This window comes from Physella acuta, unplaced genomic scaffold, assembly GCF_028476545.2.
Source record: "Physella acuta isolate Inbredline_101_S28 unplaced genomic scaffold, ASM2847654v3 ptg000223l, whole genome shotgun sequence".
Taxonomy (NCBI): domain Eukaryota; kingdom Metazoa; phylum Mollusca; class Gastropoda; family Physidae; genus Physella; species Physella acuta.
Genome location: NW_026731742.1, coordinates 509,177 through 522,071, shown reverse-complemented (window position 1 = coordinate 522,071; position 12,895 = coordinate 509,177). Strand labels below are relative to the sequence as shown.

The 12,895-nt window shown below is 37.5% G+C and overlaps 1 protein-coding gene across 7 annotated transcripts in view; it reads left to right on the top strand.

Annotated features, from left to right (window-relative positions):
• Positions 1 to 12,895, top strand: part of LOC131937823 (tudor domain-containing protein 5) — a 55,436-nt gene that overhangs the window by 301 nt on the left and 42,240 nt on the right. The window contains exons 1-13 of one of the 7 annotated variants that reach the window (XM_059295492.1): positions 14 to 116; positions 1,109 to 1,390; positions 1,925 to 2,513; positions 5,161 to 5,435; positions 7,066 to 7,122; positions 7,249 to 7,414; positions 7,535 to 7,674; positions 10,239 to 10,344; positions 10,884 to 10,972; positions 11,636 to 11,844; positions 12,031 to 12,166; positions 12,252 to 12,313; positions 12,459 to 12,528. In XM_059295492.1, the coding sequence (XP_059151475.1) occupies positions 1,196 to 1,390; positions 1,925 to 2,513; positions 5,161 to 5,435; positions 7,066 to 7,122; positions 7,249 to 7,414; positions 7,535 to 7,674; positions 10,239 to 10,344; positions 10,884 to 10,972; positions 11,636 to 11,844; positions 12,031 to 12,166; positions 12,252 to 12,313; positions 12,459 to 12,528 (2,094 nt within the window). In that variant the 5' untranslated portion in view covers positions 14 to 116; positions 1,109 to 1,195. Of the gene's footprint in view, positions 1 to 13; positions 370 to 732; positions 751 to 1,108; positions 1,391 to 1,924; positions 2,514 to 5,160; positions 5,436 to 7,065; positions 7,123 to 7,248; positions 7,415 to 7,534; positions 7,675 to 10,238; positions 10,345 to 10,883; positions 10,973 to 11,635; positions 11,845 to 12,030; positions 12,167 to 12,251; positions 12,314 to 12,458; positions 12,529 to 12,895 lie in introns of those variants that run through there. The other 6 variants (XM_059295489.1, XM_059295495.1, XM_059295488.1 and 3 more) reach the window with 6 other exon arrangements.

Below are 12,895 nucleotides of genomic sequence, written 5' to 3'. Positions count from 1 at the left end.
TTTTTTCCCATCACAGCTTTTAAAAAATCCTGGTTCCCGCTGTATAAATATCTAGATCTAGTCTACGCAGATTCAACCAATGCCGTTAGCCTACTCACCAGAAGCGAACCGTTTAAGTTAAGAGTAGGCCTTATATAATAATATTAATAGTAGATCTAGAGATTCTAAATAGGTTTCTAGATTGTTTTTCCAGATTTCTCTTGACTCTAATCTAAGATATAGATCTAGTCTAGATCTAGAATCTATAGCTAGATTCTACTAGCTAGTTAGATCAGTAGATCTAGACTAGATTTAGATACTCGAGTAAATTTTTAGGCCTTAGGGCTTAGCCTAGGGGTAAAGCAGGGCACTTCACTAAGACGTGACTAAGTAAGAGATGGTGGTACTGGTATTAGCAGTATTAGATCTAGATTCTATGACCTTATCATTAATTATTAATCCCACTGCTCTTTCCCTAAAATTTCTCATCTCCATAAAATATAAAACCATCATTTTGTGAACTTTTTTCCAGGGTTCTAGAATCTAGATCTAGATCTAGATTCTAGATCTACACTTATAGATCTAGAATCTACATAGAATCTAGATCTAAATCTAGCTTAGGAAACTTCCTTTTGTAAATAACCAAATGAGTTTTTCAAGACCATTTTTTGTTCCTGTATTAAAGTTTTTTAAAGCATTGGTTGCTGTACAACTGTTCACTTTAACACCGTTTTTAGAATCTATAACTATGGCTTGAATAGTTTTATTTTGGTGAATTTTTTTTTCTACATTGATTTTAGTTGATGCCAAAACAAAATGGCAGATATTTGTCTGATTTTACCATCATGCTATAAAATTTTTATCATTATCATAGAAAAACTTGACTGATCAATATCAGAATGGTTTTATTTGTTAGATAATAACTAAATCTAGATCTACATGAATACATTTTATTTTCCCTTATCAGCCTTATGTGAGTTAAGTACTCTCCAGAACTGGGTGGACTCATGGATGTTCTAGTTCTGCTGTGTTGAACTGGAGACTTGTGTTAGCAGTCTAGCTCTACCACTAGGCCACATTGCCTCACACTTTCCTTGTAAGCTGACTTGTGTATTTTGTATATCTCCAGATCTCATAACCTGTGTTTTGGCGTGTCTACAATCTGCTGTATATTAATGCTCTAGTCTGCAATGTAACACGTGCATTACAGTACATCATGTCTGAACTAGCTAAAAAGAAAGAAGATGCTAAGAAAGAAATTAGGTCCTTACTTTTGTCTGCACCATTGGGGCTGACTATACAAGAATTAAGGAAAGATTACCTTGAATATATTGGCCGAAGACTTCCAAGTAGAGAGTTGGGATATAGCAATGATGATGAGTTTTTGGCTGAACTCACCGATGTTGTTGAGGTAAGACTTGTGTACAAGTTTTACAAGGGTTTGTATGCAGTCTGGAAATTTGGGATAATCTAGTTAATTTGAAGAAGTGTGTAATTCAGTCTTTAAAATGTCTAGAAAATTCCTTCTAGTTAAATTTAGTTAAAGGCTGGGTTAAAAAATGGAAAAAGTTTGTAATACAAAATAATTTAAACATGTCATGTAAAAGTTAGATGTTACTGATGTAATGTAAATGATTTTGAGATTATAGATGTCATGAAAAAAATGTAGATAGATGTCATTGTAAAAGATTTAGATGTTGTAAATGCCATGTAAAAGATTTAGATGTTGTAGATGCCATGTAAAAGATTTAGATGTTGTAAATGCCATGTAAAAGATTTAGATGTTGTAGATGCCATGTAAAAGATTTAGATGTTGTAGATGCCATGTAAATGTAAAAGATTTAGATGTTGTAGATGCCATGTAAAAGATTTAGATGTTGTAAATGCCATGTAAAAGATTTAGTTGTTGTAAATGCCATGTAAACATTTAGTTCTGTTGTTTCAGGTGTCATGGAAAGGCAATACTATGGTGCTTACTGCTGTGTCTAATGCAGCCACTGAACACATCCACAGGCTAGTGGCCAACCAGAGGATAGATCCAAGGAAAAAGAGAAACCAAAAGAAGTCTTTTTCTTTCCTGGCCCCCTATGGCAATAGATATCCTGAGAGAGGACCTCCAGCTTACAATGGCTATGTCAGTAACTGGAGGAACACAACACCGCCCAGGTTCAGAGCACAGGCCAAGCACAGGACAGTACCTTGTGTGCCTGCACCAGTACAGAAACAAATCAAAGAACTTCTGAAGAACCACCCCGAGGGCTTGCCCTTTACACACTTCACTACAATATTTCGCTGTCGTTTTGGTGTGCAGCTTGATTCCTTCAGCATGGGATTTAACAGTGACCAGGAGATGCTGAGCAGTCTAAGTGATATTCTGGTGCTGAAAGAGTTTGGGGACCACAGGAGGAATGAGTGCGAGGTGAGAGTTGTGTCTGTGGAGGCTGCCAGGGCCATGACGAGCCAGCCACATGAGAGGAAATATCCCCAGTCTGCCACTTACAATGGGCCTGTCCAGAACAACAGAGATCACACTGGTAAGTTTGCCAATCTTACTCGATGCTTCAACTAAAAGTTGGCACTTCATCCATTTATTCATAATATGAAATTTAAAGTGTCTGAACAGATTTTGGCTGCCATTTTCTTACAAAGTTTAATAGACACCAATGAGAATAGTGTCGAAAATGTCATAAGTCCCATTAAATATTTAAAAAATCATGTGCAATGTTATCAAGACCAGCATTTTTTTAGCATTTTTTGTAACTGAACAAAAAAAAAAGAACCTAAAACAAATTTTCATTTTGTCACTGAAAACATACATAAACATGGCATAACAAGGCCTTGTGTAATTTTTAAATAAAAGTTTGTATCTGCAAAGTAAACTGTAAACATATCATATTCAGTATTGTATAAATAAAATGTTTTATTTAACTTCAATTTAAGGATTGGGTGGTTGTGTGTCTAGATTTAATTGTGAATGAAGCAGTTAATGACTTTTGAAAAAAGTATACTCAGCTTTCATTTTCAGAAACAAAAATTAAAACTATTTTTGAGTTTAATTAAAAACTATTTTTTTGTGTCTCCATTCCCTCTTCCTCGCACTCCCTACATCTCTCTCTTCCACTCCCCTCCTAACGGTGAACGGAAAAAAAGTCACAGGAAAAAAAACAGAAAAAAGTCAGTTTTTGCTAGGAAAAAAAAGTCATAGAAAAAAAAGTCACAAAGAAAATTTTTTTTCAGATATAAAGTCACAGAAAAAAAAATCAAGTTTTAATAAAAATTTTGATTTTAGTTGTTGAGAATTGTAAAATGTTGGGAGTTTATTGATGTGGGTTGTTTTTTTGTAGCATATTTATAAACGATAAAAGCATTACGGTTGATAACACTTATAATAAGTAAATATACTGTAACCTAATTTACACAGCAACTTCAACTTTTGTAATGAATTTAGTTAAATATGCTCTAGAAATGTTAATTATAAACGAAATTTAGGCACATTGTGTTTTGCATGTTGTTTTCTCAGTTGGCCTTGCCCATCCTCCATATTGTGTGTTGTTGACATTTTGTGTCAATGACAGCCTTTGTACAGTGTCGGCTTTCTGTTTTGATCCTATGCATTATGTAATGAGCGTGGTAAATATGAGCAGTACAGGTGGTTGACCTATTGCTGCAATGAGTTGAGAGCAGCAAGTCACATTAACTACGTCTTTATGCTATTTCGTGCTAATTCAAAGTTAGTATTGAACAAACACTATGAATAAAGAGAAGGTTGTAATATTTTTATTCAATTCTATTCAACATTATGTGTATTAAGGAATTAAAATGTAAATACTTCACACTAAATATTTATGTATGTTATAAATATCACTATACGCATACAACCTACGCACATTTCATTATAATTAATTAATCTAAGTTAATTCGCACAATCTGAATATTTAATACATAAAAGTATTAAAAAATTCCATGCAAATATATATTTGTGACTTTCCTGTGACTTTTTTTCTGTTTTTTTCCTGTGACTTTTTCCTACATATCTCCCAACAACCCCCTCCCCACAGTCTAGAACACTTAAGCTCTACCTGGCCAGGACTAGTCTATCCAAGCACCAAGATTGAGGTCATGTTGGCTATATTTAGTGCACAGATTGGCCTCCCCTAGGTGGTTTATTGTTTTCTTTGTCACAACACACATAATTTTTGCCTCCTGATCCCATTTAACCTCTGACCTATATAATGAATGCAATACGTGTTGATAAATGTATGGGCTTAGTGCCAGCTGTATAACTTGTTGATATTAAAGTAAGTAGTTCAGTGAATTAGTCAGTAGTTGAGATGTCAATACACTGAAATCTTTTGTCTACAAGTCTTTTTGTATGTTCAAACTATTTTTGTTTGTTCCTGTTGAACTTACCATCACACCATTCTCTAGACATGATGCTGTCTTTGTTATCATCACACCATTCTCTAGACATGATGCTGCCTTTGTTACCATCACACCATTCTCTAGACATGATGCTGCCTTTATCACACCATTCTCTAGACATGATGCTGCCTTTGTTACCATCACACCATTCTCTAGACATGATGCTGCCTTTGTTATCATCACACCATTCTCTAGACATGATGCTGCCGTTGTTACCATCACACCATTCTCTAGACATGATGCTGCCTTTGTTATCATCACACCATTCTCTAGACATGATGCTGCCTTTGTTATCATCACACCATTCTCTAGACATGATGCTGCCTTTGTTATCATCACACCATTCTCTAGACATGATGCTGCCTTTATCACACCATTCTCTAGACATGATGCTGCCTTTGTTATCATCACACCATTCTCTAGACATGATGCTGCCTTTATCACACCATTCTCTAGACATGATGCTGCCTTTGTTACCATCACACCATTCTCTAGACATGATGCTGCCTTTATCACACCATTCTCTAGACATGATGCTGCCTTTATCACACCATTCTCTAGACATGATGCTGCCTTTATCACACCATTCTCTAGACATGATGCTGCCTTTATCACACCATTCTCTAGACATGATGCTGTCTTTCTTCAAACCCTGGTCTAAACATGTCTAACTCAAACTTTTGTTGAAACTTTCTGCATCAGCTCTATGTTGGTTCACCAACTAGGATTTATGCGTTTTGATTGGTCTTCTTTTTTCAGGACAGATACGAGAGAGTGTTGTCAAGTCTCAAAGCCCAGACTTTGGGCAGAAAAAAGAGAACACCACCAAACCTGTAATCTCAGACCTAGGGCAGAAGAGGGAGGGCATAACCAAACCTGTAATCTCAGACCTAGGGCAGAAGAGGGAGGGCATAACCAAACCTGTAATCTCAAACTTAGAAGAGAAGAGGGAGAGAATTGTCAAGCCACAGGAAGAAGAGGCTGAGAACTATTGTTGTAATATACCAACATTTGTTCAAGACAACATTAGAGAGGTATCACATCCTACTGTAATGTACAATAGATGTCCAACATTAGACAGGTATCACATCCTTCTGTAGTCTACAATATATGTCCAACATTAGACAGGTATCACATCCTACTATAATGTACAATATATGTCCAACATTAGACAGGTATCACATCCTTCTGTAGTCTACAATATATGTCCAACATTAGACAGGTATCACATCCTACATTGGAGACATTCTTATATGATTTTGAAAAGGCATTGTTGATTTTCTCTGGATAACCATGGCTGAGGTTGCGCATGTTTAGGGTATCAAAAGCCTTTTCAAAATCAGTGTATAATGTAGACTTAGCAAAGGAAGGTTTCTAATTCCTCTGTATTGGCATATTCTAAAGAGGGTTTAAAATTCCTCTGTATTGGCTCATTCTAAGGAAGGTTTAAAATTCCTCTGTATTGGCTCATTCTAAGGAAGGTTTAAAATTCCTCTGTATTGGCATATTCTAAAGAGGGTTTAAAATTCCTCTGTATTGGCTCATTCTAAGGAAGGTTTAAAATTCCTCTGTATTGGCATATTCTAAAGAGGGTTTAAAATTCCTCTGTATTGGCTCATTCTAAGGAAGGTTTAAAATTCCTCTGTATTGGCTCATTCTAAGGAAGGTTTAAAATTCCTCTGTATTGGCTCATTCTAAGGAAGGTTTAAAATTCCTCTGTATTGGCTCATTCTAAGGAAGGTTTAAAATTCCTCTGTATTGGCTCATTCTAAGGAAGGTTTAAAATTCCTCTGTATTGGCTCATCCTAAGGAAGGTTTAAAATTCCTCTGTATTGGCTCATTCTAAGGAAGGTTTAAAATTCCTCTGTATTGGCTCATTCTAAGGAAGGTTTAAAATTCCTCTGTATTGGCTCATTCTAAGGAAGGTTTAAAATTCCTCTGTATTGGCTCATTCTAAGGAAGGTTTAAAATTCCTCTGTATTGGCTCAGTGTAATGGCAAGGTGTAGACTGGTGGTCTGGACAATCAGCAGATACTTGAATCATCTTCCTGTCAGCAAGCTCATTAGTTGTTTGTCCCCTCTCCTGTCTACCATGTCTCACCTGTAGTTGTCACAACAGTCCCCTCTCCTGTCTACCATGTCTCACCTGTACTTGTCACAACAGTCCCCTCTCCTGTCTGTTTCACCTGTAGTTGTCACAACAGTCCCCTCTCCTGTCTACCATGTCTCACCTGTAGTTGTCACAACAGTCCCCTCTCCTGTCTGTCTCACCTGTAGTTGTCACAACAGTCCCCTCTCCTGTCTACCATGTCTCACCTGTAGTTGTCACAACAGTCCCCTCTCCTGTCTGTTTCACCTGTAGTTGTCACAACAGTCCCCTCTCCTGTCTACCATGTCTCACCTGTAGTTGTCACAACAGTCCCCTCTCCTGTCTGTTTCACCTGTAGTTGTCACAACAGTCCCCTCTCCTGTCTACCATGTCTCACCTGTAGTTGGGTGTCACAACAGTCCCCTCTCCTGTCTACCATGTCTCACTTGTAGTTGTCACAACAGTCCCCTCTCCTGTCTACCATGTCTCACTTGTAGTTGTCACAACAGTCCCCTCTCCTGTCTACCAGAAAGAAATTTTAAAGAATTTCCTCTACTTTGATCTTTTTTTTACAGATCATTTCAAGAAGACCTAAAGGAATATTTTGTAGTCGTTTGCCCCATGAATATAAAGTAAGTTAAGTCACCTGGTCAGCCTCTGTTTATCAGTTTAGAACAAAATGGAAAATTTACAGTTAAGGCCTAAAATGCGACGAATAAAATTTGAATTTTTACAGATAAGTTGTTTTTATTTTTCAGAATTTCTTTGACAAAGAGCTTCCTTTCAAAACGTATGGCTATAATAGCGTAATAGAATTTGTATCTGATCTCCCACATATCATTCGTATAGAGAAACCTCACCCAGAGGGCGGCTGGATTCTTCATCCTGCAGAAATGTCCTCGAATGAATCCACTGTCAAACAGGGCAAGTCCAATTTTACCTGTGGTATTGCCACATCAAATCTAACCTTTGTTCTTGCTAATCAAGAAGCACAAGAATCTGTCAGCTGCGTGCTCTTAATTCTTGTCCTTGTTTCCTCTCTAGAAAGCAAAGAAGAGCAGGGAAGCAAACTGAATTACCTTGGATACATACCAGTTGATGAAAATGTGAAAGATGCCATCGCCCAAGTCCTTTGCTTAAATCCTGATGGTATTCCCATAGAAAAATTTCAAGATACCTTTAAAGTAAGATATTAAATAAACTGAACAATGATTTAACAAAGCTGTTTTCATAAAGTGTTGAGAATTTGGAACAACAATGGTTTAGTAATTTTATTCAGGCATGCTCATCTATTCAAAGAACAGACACTTTAGTTGCAAAACAAAAGTCAGCAGCTTCAAAATGACCCCGACAAAGGGGCCCAGTCAAATTGAGCTCGCCAAAAGGGCCAACGACAAATATGTACCACATCATTTAGGCTTCTGACAAAAGGGCTCAGTCATTTAGGCTCCTGACCTATTGGCCCAACAAATGAGCTCATGGCTACTGATAAGTCAGGAGTTTATTGGTGAGGAGTCCATATGTCAGGAGCCATGGCTACTGATAAGTCAGGAGTTTATTGGTCCATATGTCAGGAGCCATGGCTACTGATAAGTCAGGAGTTTATTGGTGAGGAGTCCATATGTCAGGAGCTCATGGCTACTGATAAGTCAGGAGTTTATTGGTCCATATGTCAGGAGCCATGGCTACTGATAAGTCAGGAGTTTATTGGTGAGGAGTCCATATGTCAGGAGCCATGGCTACTGATAAGTCAGGAGTTTATTGGTGAGGAGTCCATATGTCAGGAGTTTATTGGTCCATATGTCAGGAGCTCATGGCTACTGATAAGTCAGGAGTTTATTGGTGAGGAGTCCATATGTCATGAGCCATGGCTACTGATAAGTCAGGAGTTTATTGGTGAGGAGTCCATATGTCATGAGCCATGGCTACTGATAAGTCAGGAGTTTATTGGTCCATATGTCAGGAGCCATGGCTACTGATAAGTCAAGAGTTTATTGGTGAGGAGTCCATATGTCAGGAGCTCATGGCTACTGATAAGTCAGGAGTTTATTGGTGAGGAGTCCATATGTCATGAGCCATGGCTACTGATAAGTCAGGAGTTTATTGGTGAGGAGTCCATATGTCAGGAGTTTATTGGTCCATATGTCAGGAGCTCATGGCTACTGATAAGTCAGGAGTTTATTGGTGAGGAGTCCATATGTCATGAGCCATGGCTACTGATAAGTCAGGAGTTTATTGGTGAGGAGTCCATATGTCATGAGCCATGGCTACTGATAAGTCAGGAGTTTATTGGTCCATATGTCAGGAGCCATGGCTACTGATAAGTCAGGAGTTTATTGGTGAGGAGTCCATATGTCAGGAGCCATGGCTACTGATAAGTCAGGAGTTTATTGGTGAGGAGTCCATATGTCAGGAGCCATGGCTACTGATAAGTCAGGAGTTTATTGGTGAGGAGTCCATATGTCAGGAGTTTATTGGTCCATATGTCAGGAGCCTTGGCTACTGATAAGTCAGGAGTTTATTGGTGAGGAGTCCATATGTCAGGAGCCATGGAACCTGTATGTTGTGAGACAGTATGACTGGAGGCTATTGGAGGGGGCTATTTAGTCAAGGGTCTCTTTGGTGGTACACCAAACATGAAATAAAATATATAATATCACATGCATAATATTGTTAAAGATTTGAGCAGCGGTTCATAAAAATGACCAGACATGGTGTTAACTGTAAGCTGTGTAAAATAGACAAGGTTTGTAAGTAAGTTCTGTGTGGAAAACAGACTTTGGCTGCTGTATATGACACACCATTCTTGTAATGATAAGAAAAATCTAAAGATAGTTTTAAATTGAATGCCATCAAAATTGCATTTTTTTCTGAATTTTAAAAAAATGTAAAAGCCAAATTAGATCTTTTTATTGGACTATTCGTTTTTAGGAATCTATTTTATATCTTTTTTTTACAACAAGGATTTGTGCATTACTGTAAGTGTAAGTGTTGTGGGTATTGCATTGTATTGAATTGTGCCAAGTGTGTAAAGCATGGTAGTGTGTGTACTTCAATGATGGAGTGGGGGCGGGGCTTAAGGTTGAATATGGGAGGGGTCTAGGAGAAAGCCAAACCACCCCTTACCTGATATCAGTATCTGGGTTGACAGAAGCCAAATTGTTTTCATAAAATGTTGAAATGTTTTCAAAATCTGTGAGTTGAATGAGAAATACGGCAGCAGTCATTCTCTCCCTTTCTACTTGACCTATCCACTTGTTCTGTTTTCTTGAAAAGGCGGTTACATCTCTATACATATTTGATATCTAGAAAAGATAACTAAATATTTTCATGAATCTATTCTCAATAAAGTTGTGGCATTTGCAATTTTATTTTTAAAAGTATTTATAATTGACTTGAAAGCATTTTATTGATGATTGTGCAGTGGTTTTTCCAATGAATAGCTGTGTGCTCATGTTGAGTTAAATTTTTAAATTTTCCAATGAATAACTGTGTGCTCATGTTGAGTTAATTTTTAAATTTTCCAATGAATAGCTGTGTGCTCATGTTGAGTTAATTTTTAAATTTTCCAATGAATAGCTGTGTGCTCATGTTGAGTTAAATTTTTAAATTTTCCAATGAATAGCTGTGTGCTCATGTTGAGTTAAATTTTTAAATTTTCCAATGAATAGCTGTGTGCTCATGTTGAGTTAAATTTCTAAATTTTCCAATGAATAGCTGTGTGCTAATGTTGAGTTAAATTTTCTAGGAAATGACTGGCAAAGCTCTAGACGTGGGTAAATATGGTTGCAATGGCTTGAAGACATTGCTACATAGTCTGCCTGATATTCTCTACATCTCCATCAATGCTTCAGGTGAGGTGTAGGTTGTCAGCTGATTCAGTGGGACATCTCTTTATTCAGTGGGACATCTCTTTATTCAGTGGGGCATCTCTTTATTCAGTGGGGCATCTCTTTATTCAGTGGGACATCTCTTTATTCAGTGGGACATCTCTTTATTCAGTGGGACATCTCTTTATTCAGTGGGACATCTCTTTATTCAGTGGGACATCTCTTTATTCAGTGGGACATCTCTTTATTCAGTGGGACAGCTCTTTATTCAGTGGGACAGCTCTTTATTCAGTGGGACAGCTCTTTATTCAGTGGGACAGCTCTTTATTCAGTGGGACAGCTCTTTATTCAGTGGGACAGCTCTTTATTCAGTGGGACATCTCTTTATTCAGTGGGACATCTCTTTAGGTTTATTCAGTGGGACATCTCTTGAAATTTATTCATTTATAATAAACTTAAGTACTCTACAGTTTGAATCCATATTTAAAAATAAACACACTTCTATTTACAAGTGTTTTTTTTTATTGTTATGGACTTATTCAAATAATGTTCTCATTTCTTAGACAAAACAATTGTGTGTCCAAAGATGGATCATGTTCCTAGAAGATTTGATAAGCTGCTAAGTCAGTACCAACCAACATCTTTAGAACAGGTATGTCTAAATTTTATACTTCACAAGTTTTCTCATCTTGAAAATATTATTAGTGTAAAAATGGTCTGGAATTTCTCAACTTCTGAGCTGATTGTAATGCTGAAATATAAAGAAAATAAAACATGATGACCTTGAAATTACTCAAGCTGTAGGTCTAGAGTTAATATTCACAGCTTTTGTATGCCATTTTCCCCATACAATGTGGAGTCTGCTCAACTATGTTTTTTTCCCCACAGAATATGGAGTCAGCTGAACTATATTTCCCCCCCCCCCCCCCCCCCCCCCCCACAGAATATGGAGTCAGCTCAACTATATTTTTTCCCCACAGAATATGGAGTCAGCCCAACTATATTTTTCCCCCACAGAATATGGAGTCAGCAGAAGTATATTTTTTCCCCACAGAATATGGAGTCAACTGAACTATATTTTTTCCCCACAGAATATGCAGTCAGCTGAACTATATTTTTTCCCCACAGAATATGGAGTCAGCTGAACTATATTTTTTCCCCACAGAATATGGAGTCAGCTGAACTATATTTTTTCCCCACAGAATATGCAGTCAACTGAACTATATTTTTTCCCCACAGAATATGCAGTCAGCTGAACTATATATTTTTTCCCCACAGAATATGCAGTCAGCTGAACTATATTTTTTCCCCACAGAATATGGAGTCAGCCCAACAGTTGCCTGGTGATGCTGTAAGTCCAGGCTGCTGTTTCCGAGCTCAGCCCCTCCCCTCTCTGAGTGTGGACAGATACATTGAGCTCTATGTATCTAATGTGGTGTCTCCATCTGTGTTCTGGGTGCAGGTCAGAGGTCAGGCTACCACTGTGGCACTGGAGGATCTTATGGATGGTTTAGAGACAGTCTAGTAGGTGTATGCTTGTAAACTAGTTTTTAAAAATATAGATATATATAGTTATTTAAATTTTCCTATTTTTAAAGAAAATTATTAATTTTCTCCTTTTTTAGTGCATAATTATAAAAGCTTGTTGATAAAAAAATAAATAATTAATTTAGTGTGTGTGGTCTTATCATTATTTTATTGTGTTTTCAGCTTTTCAAAGCCTTGCAAAGATTACCAGATGACCCCAAAATTGGCTAAAAGAGGAATGGTCTGTGCAGTCTTATTTCCCGAGGATGGTTTCTGGTATCGTGGTATTATCCTTGGAGTCAAAGATAATCTTTATGAGGTAGATAATTAGGGTACTAAGGTCTCAATTGATTCAATTCCTACTTTGCTTATTCTGCCTAGCATCGACCTTTTTTTTTCTACAGGTCTACTATGTTGACTATGGTAACACTTGCTTTTTAAATATCAAGCAAATGCGAATTCTAAAGTAAGTTTTCTTTCTTCTGAACAGCTCAATATCAATTTTTTTATTTCAACCATTGTTTTCTAAGGCCACTGAAATATTTGTTAAAATTTCAGAGTATTTCAACCATTGTTTTCTAAGGCCACTGAAATATTTGTTCCAATTTCAGATCCAAATTTATGAGTCTGCCAGCGCAAGCTATTCGTGCCAGACTGAGTCACATACAGCCAGCTAATGGGGTGAGAGGTTTTATAGCGTCTTTCTCACTGGCTTCTAGATTAAGTTGGGTGGCCTGGGCCATCTAGTTGTTTGGGTGGCCTGGGCCATCTGGTTGTTTGGGTGGCCTGGGCCATCTGGTTGTTTGGGTGGCCTGGGCCATCTGGTTGTTTGGGTGGCCTGGGTAGTCTGTGTGGAGGGCGTGTAAGGTTTAATTCTATGCCAAGTTGAGTTATCGCCCACCATGATAAGTTGTCTAGCTTGCTATATGAACTCTGAATCATAAGTTGTCTAGCTTGAACTCTGAATCATCCTGTTCAATGACTTGGTGGACATGAGATACCATGATAAGTTGTCTAGCTTGCTATATGAACTCTGAATCATCCTGTT